Source organism: Ornithorhynchus anatinus, chromosome 7 (genome assembly GCF_004115215.2).
Source record: "Ornithorhynchus anatinus isolate Pmale09 chromosome 7, mOrnAna1.pri.v4, whole genome shotgun sequence".
In the NCBI taxonomy this organism is placed as follows: Eukaryota; Metazoa; Chordata; class Mammalia; order Monotremata; family Ornithorhynchidae; genus Ornithorhynchus; species Ornithorhynchus anatinus.
Genome location: NC_041734.1, coordinates 23,861,772 through 23,875,013, shown reverse-complemented (window position 1 = coordinate 23,875,013; position 13,242 = coordinate 23,861,772). Strand labels below are relative to the sequence as shown.

At 47.1% G+C, this 13,242-nt stretch overlaps 1 protein-coding gene across 1 annotated transcript in view; it reads left to right on the top strand.

Annotated features, from left to right (window-relative positions):
• ROCK1 (Rho associated coiled-coil containing protein kinase 1) overlaps positions 1–13,242 on the top strand; it is a 163,566-nt gene that overhangs the window by 60,694 nt on the left and 89,630 nt on the right. Inside the window, exon 2 of the mRNA XM_029068629.2 lies at positions 10,836–10,917. Coding sequence (XP_028924462.1) covers positions 10,836–10,917 — 82 coding nt within the window. The remainder of the gene's footprint in view (positions 1–10,835; positions 10,918–13,242) is intronic.

Sequence of the window (13,242 nt, the reverse complement as noted above, 5' to 3'; positions counted from 1 at the left end):
TCTGCAGGAAGATGAGCCGGGCAGCGGAGTGAAGAATAGACCGGAGCGGGGCGAGAGAAGAGGAAGGGAGGTCAGAGAGAAGGCTGACACAGTAGTCTAGCCAGGATATAACGAGAGCCCGTAATAGTAAGGTAGCCGTTTGGGTGGAGAGGAAAGGGCGGATCTTGGCGATATTGTAGAGGTGAAACCGGCAGGTCTTGGTAACGGATAGGATGTGTGGGGTGAACGAGAGGGACGAATCAAGGACGACACCGAGATTGCGGGCCTGAGAGACGGGAAGGATGGTCGTGCCATCCACGGTGATAGAGAAGTCTGGGAGAGGACCGGGTTTGGGAGGGAAGATGAGGAGCTCAGTCTCGCTCATGTTGAGTTTTAGGTGGCGGGCCGACATCCAGGTGGAGACGTCCCGGAGGCAGGAGGAGATGCGAGCCTGAAGGGAGGGGGAGAGGACAGGGGCAGAGATGTAGATCTGCGTGTCATCTGCGTAGAGATGGTAGTCAAAGCCGTGAGAGCGAATGAGTTCACCGAGGGAGTGAGTGTAAATGGAGAACAGAAGAGGGCCAAGAACTGACCCTTGAGGAACTCCAACAGTTAAAGGATGGGAGGGGGAGGAGGCTCCAGCGAAGGAGACCGAGAATGATCGGCCAGAGAGGTAAGAGGAGAACCAGGAGAGGACAGAGTCTGTGAAGCCAAGGTGAGATAAGGTATGGAGGAGGAGGGGATGGTCGACAGTGTCAAAGGCAGCAGAGAGGTCAAGGAGGATCAGAATGGAGTAGGAGCCATTGGATTTGGCAAGAAAGAGGTCATGGGTGACCTTAGAGAGAGCAGTCTCGGTAGAGTGGAGGGGATGGAAGCCAGATTGGAGGGGGTCTAGGAGAGAATGGGAGTTAAGGAATTCTAGGCATCGATTGTAGACGACTCGTTCTAGGATTTTGGAAAGGAAGGGTAGTAGGGAGATAGGACGATAACTGGAGGGGGAAGTGGGGTCGAGAGCGGGTTTTTTTAGGATGGGGGAGACGTGGGCATGTTTGAAGGCAGAGGGGAAGGAGCCCTTGGAGATTGAGTGGTTAAAAATAGAAGTTAAGGAAGGTAGGAGGGCAGGGGCGATGGTTTTAAGAAGGTGAGAGGGAATGGGGTCCGAGGCGCAGGTGGAGGGGGTGGCACTTGCGAGGAGGGAGATCTCCTCTGAGGATACTGCAGGGAAGGATGGGAAAGTAGGGGAGGGGGTTGGTGGGGGGGAGGGGAGAGGCGGAGGGGTGACTTTGGGGAGTTCAGACCTGATCGTGTTGATTTTCGTGAGGAAATAGGTGGCCAGATCATTGGGGGTGAGAGATGGGGGAGGGGGAGGAACAGGGGGCCTAAGGAGAGAGTTAAAGGTCCGGAACAATCGGCGGGGGGTGACGGGCATGGGTGTCGATGAGAGAGGAGAAGAAGTTTTGCCTGGCGGAGGAGAGGGCAGAGTTAAGGCAGGAAAGGATAAATTTGAAGTGTGTGAGGTCGGCTTTGTGCTTGGACTTTGGCCAGCAGCGCTCAGCAGCTCGAGCATAGGAGCATAGGAGACGGACGGAGGAGGTGATCCAGGGCTGTGGGTTAGTGGAGCGAGAGCGGCGGAGGGAAAGGGGGGCGAGAGAGTCGAGATGAGTAGAGAGGGTGGAGTTGAGAGCGGAGACCTGATCGTCGAGAGTGGGAAGAGAGGACAGGGCGGCAAGGTGAGGAGAGATGCTATTGGAAAGACGGATGGGATCGAGAGAGCGGAGGTCTCTGTGGGGCAGTAGCGAAGATTTGCAGGGGGAGGGAGTGTGAGAGATGAGGCAGGTGAGAAGGTTATGGTCAGAGAGAGGGATTTCAGAGTTGGTGAGGGAGGAGATAGTGCAGCGGTAGGAGATGACGAGATCGAGGGTGTGACCGAGTCGGTGAGTGGGCGCGGTATGGTGGAGGAGGAGGTCGGCAGAGTCGAGGAGGGATAGCAGGCGGGCGGCAGAGGAGTCGTTGGGTACATCCGTATGGATGTTGAAGTCTCCAAGGATCAGAGTGGGCAGAGAGAAGGAGAGAAGGAACTCTCTCCTCAGTCCCACATGAGGCTCACAGTCTTCATCCCCATTTTACAGATGAGGTAACTGAAGCACAGAGAAGTGAAGTGAGTTGCCCCAGGTCACACAGCTGATGCCAAACCAGCCCCTCTGTTCCTTTGACAATGGAGTGTGTCTTCTCCTTTTCTTCCTTCCAGGTCCTTTGCAAGATCTTAACAAAATCTGTTTGGATGAATGGAAAGCACACCCATATATTAAGTCTAGAAATATTAAATATTTTCTTCATTTTTTAAAAAGCCTTTTGTCTGGAACTTTGTCAAAGATCATCTGAAAATCTAAATATGTTACTGGTTCCCATAGATTCCATATCCACTGGGATTGAGGTGGGGTTATCATGCTCCTCCTCTCTTCCCCCCTTGCACCCAATCCATGGGATTAGCCCTGGAGGATGTAGACGCAGCTAGTCCTTTTCTTACACTGTTGGATTGTCTCCGACCCATAGCGATGCCATGGATGTATGTCTCCCGGAATGCCCCACTTCCATCTACAGTTGTTCTGGTAGGGTATCCATAGAGCTTTCTTGGTAAAAATATGGAAGTGTTTTACCGTTGCCTCCTTCCGGGCAGTAAACTTGAGTCTCCTCCCTCGCTGCCCTCCCGTGTCGCTCCTGTCTGGCACCAGTGAGTTTTGACTTGGAACAGAGTGCCCTCCACTTGCAGCGCACCGCCCAGGCTGGGAATGGAATAGAGATGCCGCTGCTTGACTCTCCCTCCTGTAGTTGAGACTGGTAGAGTAGTGGAAACTCTTCAGGTGTGACCCTGAGAGATTGCTAGTCCTACCCTTCCTCTTTATTGTCTTCCTCTCCCCCTCTTTCCCTTTCTTCTTCTGCTTCTTTCTGTCTCTGAAAAGTCTAGTGTAGTTGTCAATCAGTTCGAAGCTGCTGCTGCTGATGGTAACCATCGCATCCAAGAACGTAAGGGAAGCAGGTTGTCGAAGCGACAGAGCACCAGTGTAGGAGCTAGAGGACATGGGTTCGAGCCCAAGTTGTGCTACTCACCTGCCGTGTGACTGTGGGCAAGTCACTTAACTTCTCTAAACTTCAATTTCCACATCTGTAGAATGGGGCTAAAACAGCTGCCTTTCCTACCTACCTCCCAGGGTTGTTGTGAGGGCTAAAATGAGTCAATTAAGGGAGAGTGCTTTGGGGATAAAGGGTGCTTTAGAAAACCAAGGTGGTATTTGAGAAAATCCCTTGCACGCTTTGACCACAAAAATACAGTAATGGATGTTTTCTGACTCCAGTTCATCAGCTTGAACACTGCTCACATGCCAGTGACTGGGGGGGGACAAATGTCCCGTCACCAACAGCACATGGTTTTGAGTTATTTTTACATGAGGAGCCTTGCACTTTAAAGCAGTCAGTCACCTTCCCCCCTCCTACCTCACCTCACTACTCTCCTACTACAACCCAGCCCACACACGTCACTCCTCTAATGCTAACCTCTTTGCTGTACCTCGGTCTCGTCTATCTTGCCGCCACCTCCTCGCCCATGCCCTGCCGCTGGCTTGACACACTCACCCTCCTCAAATCTGATAGACATTTACTCTCACCCCACCTTCAAAGCCTTACTGACAGGAGGCCTTCCCTTATTAAGCCCCCCTTACCTCTTCTTCTCCCTTCTGCGTCGCCCTGACTTATTCCCTTTGTTCCTTACCTGTCCCAGCCCCACGGCACTTATGTACGTATCTGTAATTTATTTATATTAATGTCTCTCTCATGCAGTCTAGATTGTAAGATGGTTGTGGCCAGGTAATGTGTTTGTTGTTGTATTGTACTCTCCCGAGTGCTTAGTACAGTACTCTGCACAGTAGGCACTCAATAACTACAATTGAATGAGTGAATTGAGGCATACACCCTCTTCCACCTGGTCCTCTGTGCCCAATGGCGTACAGTGCAAGTTAGCTGGGTGGGAGAATGGGATTCAGCAGCATCATTCATTCAGTAGTATTTACTGAGTGCTTACTATGTGCAGAGTGCTTGGAATGTACAATTCGGCAACAGATAGAGACAATCCTTGCCCAGTACCGGGCTCACAGTCTAAATGGGGGAGTCAGACAGCAAAGCAAAACAGAACAGAACAAGACAACATCATCAAGATAAATAGAATCGAGGAGATATACACAAAAATATGGAACGCTTTACAAATTTGCGTGTCATCCTTGCGCAGGGCAGGAAGACCACTGTGCCCCCCTCCATTTGGTAAATGACCATCAACTAACATGCTTAGATTGGTTTAGAAAGGGTTGCGGGGAGGAGGGAGGACTCTTTTCCATCTCTTGGGAAAAATCAAGGTGAAGACAACAAAAACAAAAATGGTGTTCAGTTACATTATAGCATTCACACTGGGGAGAGGGAAGATTGAAGACTCTAATGCTGTGGAACCTCAGTTTCACACTCTCTGGACACTCCGAATCAATGGATTGTATTTGGAGACAGTATTGCTGGGTGCCCATTCTATCTGTGAAGCCGGCGTAGGCAGGGGAGGATGTCAGAAGTGGCATACCCAGGGGTCAGCTCCTGGACAGTGTGTGGTTATTCAACGCTTGGAAGAAGCTGGAAAGGAGAACTGAGCGAGCGTCAGACATCTAGGAACCTGCACTGTTGACCTGGGCCTTTACAGCTTAGTCTGGTAGGGAAACAGCAGGCCCTAATGGAAAGAGCCCAGGCCTGGAAGTCAGAGAACCTAGGTTCTGATCAACCTGTGCCTCTTGCCTGCTGGGTGACCTTGGGCAGATCACTTCACTTCTCTCTACCTCTCTTTCCTCATTGGTAAAATGGGGATTCGATGCCTGTTTTCCCTCCTTATACTGTGAGCCTCATACAGGACAAGGGAGTGGATCCACTTGATGATCTGGTCTCTATCCCAGTTCTTAATACAGTTCTTGGCACACAGTAAGCTCTTAAGAGATGACATTATTATCATTATTATTATTGTCTTGTGCCCCTTTTTCCTCTGTGTGAAAAGGGAGAGTGGAAACAGTCTACCCCTACCCCTCCCCTCAGCACTGTGCTCATTTGTATATATTTTATCACCCTATTTATTTTGCTGATGAGGTGTACATCCCCTTGATTCTGTTTATCGTGATTATGTTGTCTTGTTTTTGTCCTTCTGTTTCCCCCGATTAGACTGTGAGCCCGTCATTGGGCAGGGATTGTCTCTATCTGTTGCTGAATTGTCCATTCTAAGCGCTTAGTACAGTGCTCTGCACATAGTAAGCGCTCAATAAATACTATTGAATGAATGAATGAACACAGTTCCTGAGTGTCTTTGATGATGATGATGATGTCAATGATGACCATTGTGCTTGTTAAGCACTCAAGAACTGTTCTAAGGGCTGGGGTAGGTACAAGTTAATCAGGGACAGCCCCTGTCCCACTTGGGGGCTCAGTAAATACCACTGATTGATGGGGCTCACAGTAAGTAGGAGTGAGGACACATTTGTTTATCAATCATTGGTATTAATTGAACACTTACTGTGTACAGAGCACTTGGGAGAGTATAGTACAACAGAGCTGGCAGACTTGTTCCTTGCCCACAATGAGCTAACAGTCTAGAGGGGAAGACAGCTGTGGAAATAAATAATTTATAAACTGTAATTTAAAGATACGTACCTAAGTGCTGTGGGGCTGATGGTGGGGTCGACATCAGTTACTCAGAGGACACAGATGAAGAAAAGTGAGGGGGCTGGGGAAAGAGGGCTTAATCTGGAAAAGCATCTAGGAGATGATCGTAATGAGGCCCCAGGTGAAGCTTGTAATCATTCAATTGTATTTGTTGAGCGCTTACTGTGTGCAGACCACTGTACTAAGTGCTTGGAAAGTACACATAAGCAACAAATAGAGACAATCCCTTCCCAACAACAGGCTCCCAGTCTAGAAGAGGGGAGACAGACATCAAAACAAGTAAACGGACATCAATAGCAGCAGTATAAATAGGATTATAGATATATACACATCATTAATAACATAGAGTTCATTTATTTAGTGACCACATGCACAACAGAATTGAGAGCATATGCCAGACTGATTTCTAGAGTTGTCTGAAGAACAGGGCCATCCCACTGCCCCAGGTCCTGGGGTCCCCACCTGCCCTGGCCATGGGATCTTCAGAGCGATACTGTCACAAACAAGGGGAGTGTGAGACCCGTGAGGCCAGGGCCCAGATCGCTAGTCTCCCAACAGGATCCTCCCTCTCTTTCTGTACTTGGTGGTTGCTCTCTAGTGTCCCACTTGCAGTGTAAGGCCTGGCCTACAGGGCAGTCTGGGTCCCTACCTGATGGAGGACTGTTGGCCCAGGGAAGGAGCACTTTTTTAGCACTCTCCCACCCCGATTTGAGGGAACCTAGGCTTAGGTTAGTGGTCCCCTCCCCTCCCCCCCAAAAAACACAAACAGCTTGGGGTGCTCCTGATGCGGACCCAGCATCATTCATTCATTCAGTCGTATTTATTGAGCGCTTGCTGGGTGCAGAGCACTGTACTAAGCACTTGAAAGTACAGTTCAGTATTTGGAAAGAACAATTAAGTGACCCCAGCCAGAAGAGCACCTGGCCCCTGTTGTGTGTCTAGGATTGATGGCATTGAAATGTTTACCTCAAATCTGAATCTTTGGGGTAGTCCAGGGATGAACTTTCTGCTTTTCCATTCATTCATTCAATAGTATTTATTGAGCACTTACTATGTGCAGAACACTGTACTAAGCGCTTGGAATGTACAATTCGGCAACAGATAGAGACAATCCCTGCCCAATGATGGGCTCACAATCTAATCGGGGGAGCAGACGGCAGAGCAAAACAGAACGAAACAAAAACAAGACATCATCATCACGATAAATGGAATTAAGGGGATGTACACCTCATTAACAAAATAAATAGGGTAATATATACAAATGAGCACAGTGTTGAGGGGAGGGGAAGGGGGAGGAGCGGGGAGCAGAGGGAAAGGGGGACTCAGTCTGGGAAGGCCTGCTGTAACAGTTCAATCAATTCTATTACTACTACTATTACTACAACTTCTACTACCACTACCTCCATTACTACTACAAACAAATAGGGAAGAGGATTGCAATTGGGAAGAGAGAGAGCCTATAGATGGAAACGGCAGTCCCAGCTGGGTCATAAACTGCGTCACAGAGGCATTTCAGCATGGACTGCAACAGAATTAAATGCTCAGTGCTCTCTGGAAATGTCAAGGGTAGCAGAGACGCCTAGGTCTCCAGGGTACGTTCTTAGACCCACGGAGCTCCCAGGTGAGCTGGATTGTAATTTCGCTGGATTGTAATTTCTCCGGATTGGACTCTGCCCTGAGATTTCCACTCTCTGTACCGACTCCTCACACCCTTGCTAAGGCCTCTTCATTTCCCATCTTAGCTTCCTGGCTATCCTCTCCAGCTCCAGGCTCTCCCTCTCTAGTAATGTAAGTTTCATTTGGGGAGAGGACTGTGCCTCACAAACCTGTCATATGCTCCCGAATGTTTAGTTGAGTGCATTGCCCAGTGGGTGCTCAATTTATACTGCTGATATTGACATCTTCATGTCATAGCGTAAATCATCTTTCAGAAAAACCTATTGAATCACATCCTCCATTTCTCAAAACCCGTTCTTGGCTCCCGATTGCCACTGACCTCCGACTTTAGCTCTTGACCATTGGCTTCAAACACACTCCGATAGAAACTGTGGTATTTGTTAAGCGCTTACTTTGTGCCAAGCACTGTACTGAGTGCTGGGGTGGAAACAGACTTAGGTTGAACACAGTCCATTACCCCCATGGGGCTCACAATCGAAAGTACAGTGTAGTTAAATTATCCTTTTTGGAAAACAGGTTGCCTGCCTCAGGAAAGAAACGGTGATTAGACTTCTACTGATGATTCACTTTTTGACACTGAGGAGATAGACTATAGCCTTGTTTCAAATCTTCTTTTAGATAAAGGGGTAGAGGGAGGATGGGAATTGAATTCTCATTTAACAGAGGAGGAAATTGAGACCCAGAGAAGTAGAGTGACTTCCCCAAGGTCACACAGCAGGCCACCAATAGCAGAATCTCTGACTCCAGGCCTGAGCTCTTTCTGCTTGGCTACGCTGCCTCTTCTTCTCATATCTATATGCGACTACCTCATATCTGATTGCCCGTCTGCTATACCCCAGTGTACAACCATCACTCTGATCTAGGCTAACCCCCTTCCCATCCATAGTCAGTGAGTCGTATTTATTGAGCCCTTACTGTGTGGAGTGTCACAAGCTATGACTGTCATCAATCCATTGCTCATGCCATTGGGATGCCTGCCCCACACTCCTTCACCAGAACACACTCCTTTCTTCCTAACGCACCTTCCAAATATACCACCTTCAGGACACCTTCCCCGCTAGCCTCCCTGTGGATGGACACTCTTTGTTTAAATGTAGCTAAGGGCTCGGAAACCATTTGCTTGCTTCAGCTGCCAAGCTACCACTCTTGGGTGCCGCTTCCCATGTCTTTCTTTTGAGTATTGTGTATTCAGCTCAATTGCTTGCTCTGTGTTGATTCTCTGTTACCTGTCTTGAGTTTTCATTAAGTATTTGCAGGTTAAAAGCCTGCACGCCTGAATTATTTCTTTTGGAGAATTAAAGTCGATTTAAATCGTTAATCTGTCTCGTTGAAAAGATGGTGTAGTTAAATTATCCTTTTTGGAAAACAGGTCTCCTGCCTCAGGAAAGAAAGGGTGATTAGACTTGTACTCAAGATTCACTTTCTGACACCGAGGACATAGATTAGAGCCTCGTTTCAAATCTTCTTTTAGGTAAAGGTATAGAGAAAGGACCAAAGTAATGGAGGTGTTTATTGGCTTTTTGTAGAGCTGGATCTTTTTCTAATGGTAGGACTCTTCAAGACAAAATGCATTTTTTTCGGCCATACAAAAGCAGATTATCAGGCAAGAGGAGAGAGTATGTGTTGAGGACATCACTTAGCTGAGGCAAACCTAAGGGATGGGTCCTAGTTATCAGGAAGGAAGGTTTAGGAATCTTGAGGCCCAAGCTATTCTCATTCCATTATTGCTTCAATTGTTACAAATCCTGAGAAATACTTCACTCTGAGGTGGGAGGCAGCAACCCTGTTTTCAAGTTCACATTAGGATTTCAGGAGCCTGGTTCTCCAAGATGTTGGGGAAGTAGGGCGCTAGGGGTGTGAAGTATGGGGAAGGGGAAATTGCGTGCTGCCCATGTCTTTCTTTGTGGCTTTGGAGGAAAGAGAACCAGCTATTCTTCCGACCCGGTCTCCGCTGCCAGGCTGTCTTCTCTTCCCCCGCCTTCAGTCTCCTTCCCCGTTCTCCACCCAACTTTATCTCTTTCCTCTTTAATGATCCGCCCCCTCCGCCTTAAGACCTTCATGTCTGAACCGGGTAGCGGCTTGGCTTAGTGGAAAGACCATGGACCTGGAAGCCAGAGGACCTAGGTTCTCATCCCAGCCCCACCGGTTGTTTGATCAGGTCACTTGTTTGCCTCAGTTGACTCAACTTTAAGATGGGGATAATGTGAGACGCGGACTATGTCCAGCCCAATTAGCTTGTATCTACCCCAGTGCTTAGGACAATGACTGGCACATGGTAAGCATTTAACAAATACCATTAAAAAACAAAACACCCTGTCATGGCTCCAGACATTTCTTTACTTGTTGGTCATTGATGGTATTTATTGAATGCTCACTGTGTGTAGAGTTGGGAAGCAGCATGGTGTGGTGGTTAGAGCACGGCCCGGGGAGTCAGAGGGTCATGGGTTCTAATCCCAGCTCCACCACACATGTCAGCTATGTGGCCTTAGCCAAGTCACTTCACTTCTCTGGGCCTCAGTTACCTCATCTGCAAATGGGGATTAGGATTGTGAGCCCTATGCAGAACAGCGACTGCGTCCAACCCTATTTGCTTGAGACTTCCCCAGGCTTAGTACAGTGCCTGGCACATAGTAAGCACTCAATGCCATTATTACTAGACATGATTCCTGCCTACGGGAGGCTGCAACCTCTATAGCAACAGTCTACAAATTTTAATTTTAAAATTCATATTCCCCATTAAATTAAACACTGAGAGGGCAGAAGGCAGAGAAGCAGCGTGGCTTAGTGGAAAGAGCCTGGACTTGGGAGTCAGAGGTCATGTGTTCTAATCCTGGTTCCCCCACTTAGCTGTGTGATTTTGGGCAAGTCACTTAACTTCTCTGTGCCTCAGTTACTTCATCTGTAAAATGGGGATTATAACTGTGAGCCCCACGTGGGACACCCTGATTACCTTGTATTTACCCCAGCGCTTAGAACAGTGCCTGGCACACAGCACTTAATAAATACCATCATTATTGTTATTATTTCTTTTACATATGTTTCATTTTCCCAACTGGCAAGTACAATACTTTGCTCATTGTCCCTATAGGCTGTCAGCTTGTTCTGCGTAGGGAATGTGTCTGCTAATTGTGTTGTACTGTACTCTCCCAAGCACTTAGTACAGTGCTCTGCACATAGTAAGCACTCAATAAATGCCATTGATTGATCGATTGGATCAACAGGTGCTCAGTAAACTGGTCATAATGATATTGGTAGAGTGGTTTCATCGGTATACCTGCCCTGACCTCTCCATTAGACTGCAAGCTTGTGGAAGAAATTGTGTCTCCAGCTTCCTCTCTGGTGCTCACGACTCAGTAAATCTTACTAACACTTACCTGGCATGAATGTAAATGATTCAAGAATATGGCCAAAGAAACTCACTTTGCTTTATTTTTATTTCTTAGGATGGATTGGATGCTTTGGTGTATGACTTGGATTTTCCTGCCCTGAGGAAAAACAAAAATATTGACAACTTTCTAAGCAGGTGTAAGTAAATTTTCTTTGATTATTATCAAATGGAATCTCCGTCATTTGGGGAATTATTTGGGATTATTCAAGTCCCTCTTTCTTCCATTAGTTGTCTGTTTTGGAGCAACAAGTTTTTATGAACATCTCTAGGATTTGAACAAGGGGCGGGTGAGTAGGTGCGTAGGTGAGACTCGAAATGGGCAGTTTGTTCTGAGTTGTTGTACTTAAGTAGGGGAATGGCCATAACTAGGGTGGTCATTTATGTTATTTTTCTCCCGCTGGTCTGTCCCCTCTTTGGAATAAATTCGGATATAAATGCCTTTATGTCTTGGAGTAGTAGGAATTGCATTTATTAAGTGCTTCCAGGGTGCAGACCTATCACTGAGTGCTGGGAAAGAATACATAGTTGGGAATTAGGCCCAGTCTCTGTCCCCTCACCGGGGACTCACAATCTCACTTCCATTGTACGAGACCGGCCGCCACCGCCTCGGCTCCTGCTACCAAGTTCTGTAGCTCAGAAGCCTGTGTTTGTAGTCCATGTTCAAAGAAGTCTGGGAAGGGAAAGAAAAGGCCCTGGAGCAAGTTGGGGTGGTTGGGGGGGGAGGGGGGGTCCCTCTGGAGAAACACTCCAGGCTCTGGTGTGCTTCCTCCAAATGTTATTTGTCATCTCAGTATGTATTGTTGGGACTGATAAATGGGGAACGTTGTCATATACATCTGGGTGTCTGGTATCTTGGAGGTGCTGTCTGGGCCACTCTAGTGACTAAAATGAAGTTTCTGACCTGCCTTAGAATGGTAGCCATAGTATTTATTAAGTGTGTACTTTATGCAGAGCACTGTGTGAAACTCAGGGAAAGTATCCCGACTCTGCCCCTTGTCAGCTCTGTGACTGTGGGCGAGTCACTTCATTTCTCTGTGCCTCACTTACCTCATTTGTAAAATGGGGATTAACTGTGAGCCTCACGTGGGACAACCTGATTACCTTGTATCTACCCCAGCGCTTAGAACAGTGCTCGGCACATAGTAAGCGCTCAATAAATACCAATATTATTATACAGAAGCAGCTCGGGCCTGGGAGTCAGAAGGAACTGGGTTCTAATCCTCGTTCTGTTAGTTGTCTGCCTTGTGACCTTGGAGAAGTCACTTCACTTCTTTGTACCTCAGTTCCCACATCTGTAAATGGAGGATTAAGTTTTTGAGCCCCGTTTGGGACAGGGACTGTGTCGAACCTGATTAGCTTGTGTCTGCTCTAGTGCTTACTACAGTGTCTGGCACGTAGTAAGTGCTTAACAGATACTTTAAAAAAATTTTAACTTGGTCCCTGGGCCTCAAGGATCCCACAGTCTTCCACATGGCATCTTAGCCCCCTATGACCACAGGACCTGAGCCTCAGAGGTTGCTTCCCCTCTTTCAAATAAGGACAATAAGATGTCTTTCTCTTGAGCACTAAACCCCTCTGTGTTGGCAAAATGCATCGCTCTTAGATGGGCTCAAATAATTTATTAGCAAATCAGTTAGGCTGGCTTGGAAGATCTTGCGTTAAGATGAAAACATGTGTTTCTTTCACTTCTCGTCTGATAGATTTGCTGGGCTTATTCCTAATATTTGTTTCTTTGTGGCTATTTCTGAAGCAACAGAAGGCTTCAGAAATCATAGTTACGGCATAAGAAGTGGTTTATTTACTTATTTGAAAATGTAACAGTTGTTCCATGTGTTTTTTCTGAATTCCGATTCAATTCCTTCTGCAATTGAATAGGCCGACTACTATAAATCTCGAATAGATCTCAATACTTTTTGTAGGTAGAGTATCTCTGCAGACAGACAGGTGTCTGCAAGGTGAATGTTTGAGTCAAAAGTTTCAGAGGGGAAGAACTGGTATCCACAATTTAAAAAAGTAGTTGGTGTCTGATTTTCTGTAGGAGCTTGGGAGAAAAATCGGTGTGGTGGGTCCAGACTCCCAAAAATATGCTATGGTCGTCATCATCATCAACATCATCAACAATAGTATTTATTGAGCACGTCCTATGTGCAGAGCACTGTACTAAGTACTTGGGGGAGCACAGTACAACAGATTTGCTAGACATGTTCCCTGCCCACGTCAAGTGAACAGTTTAGAGGGGGAGACAGACATTAATTTACATAAATCATTTATAATATATAATTTATAAGTATGCTCACAAGTTCCTTGGGGGCTCTGATTGGGGCAAATATGAAATGCCCAAGAGTCACAGAACCTAGTTGATGCAGAAGGGAGAGGGAGCTGGGGAAAAGAGGGCTTAATTGTGAAAGACCTCTTAGAGGAGTTGTGATCTCAATAAGGCTTTGAAAAAGGTTGGGTGAGTG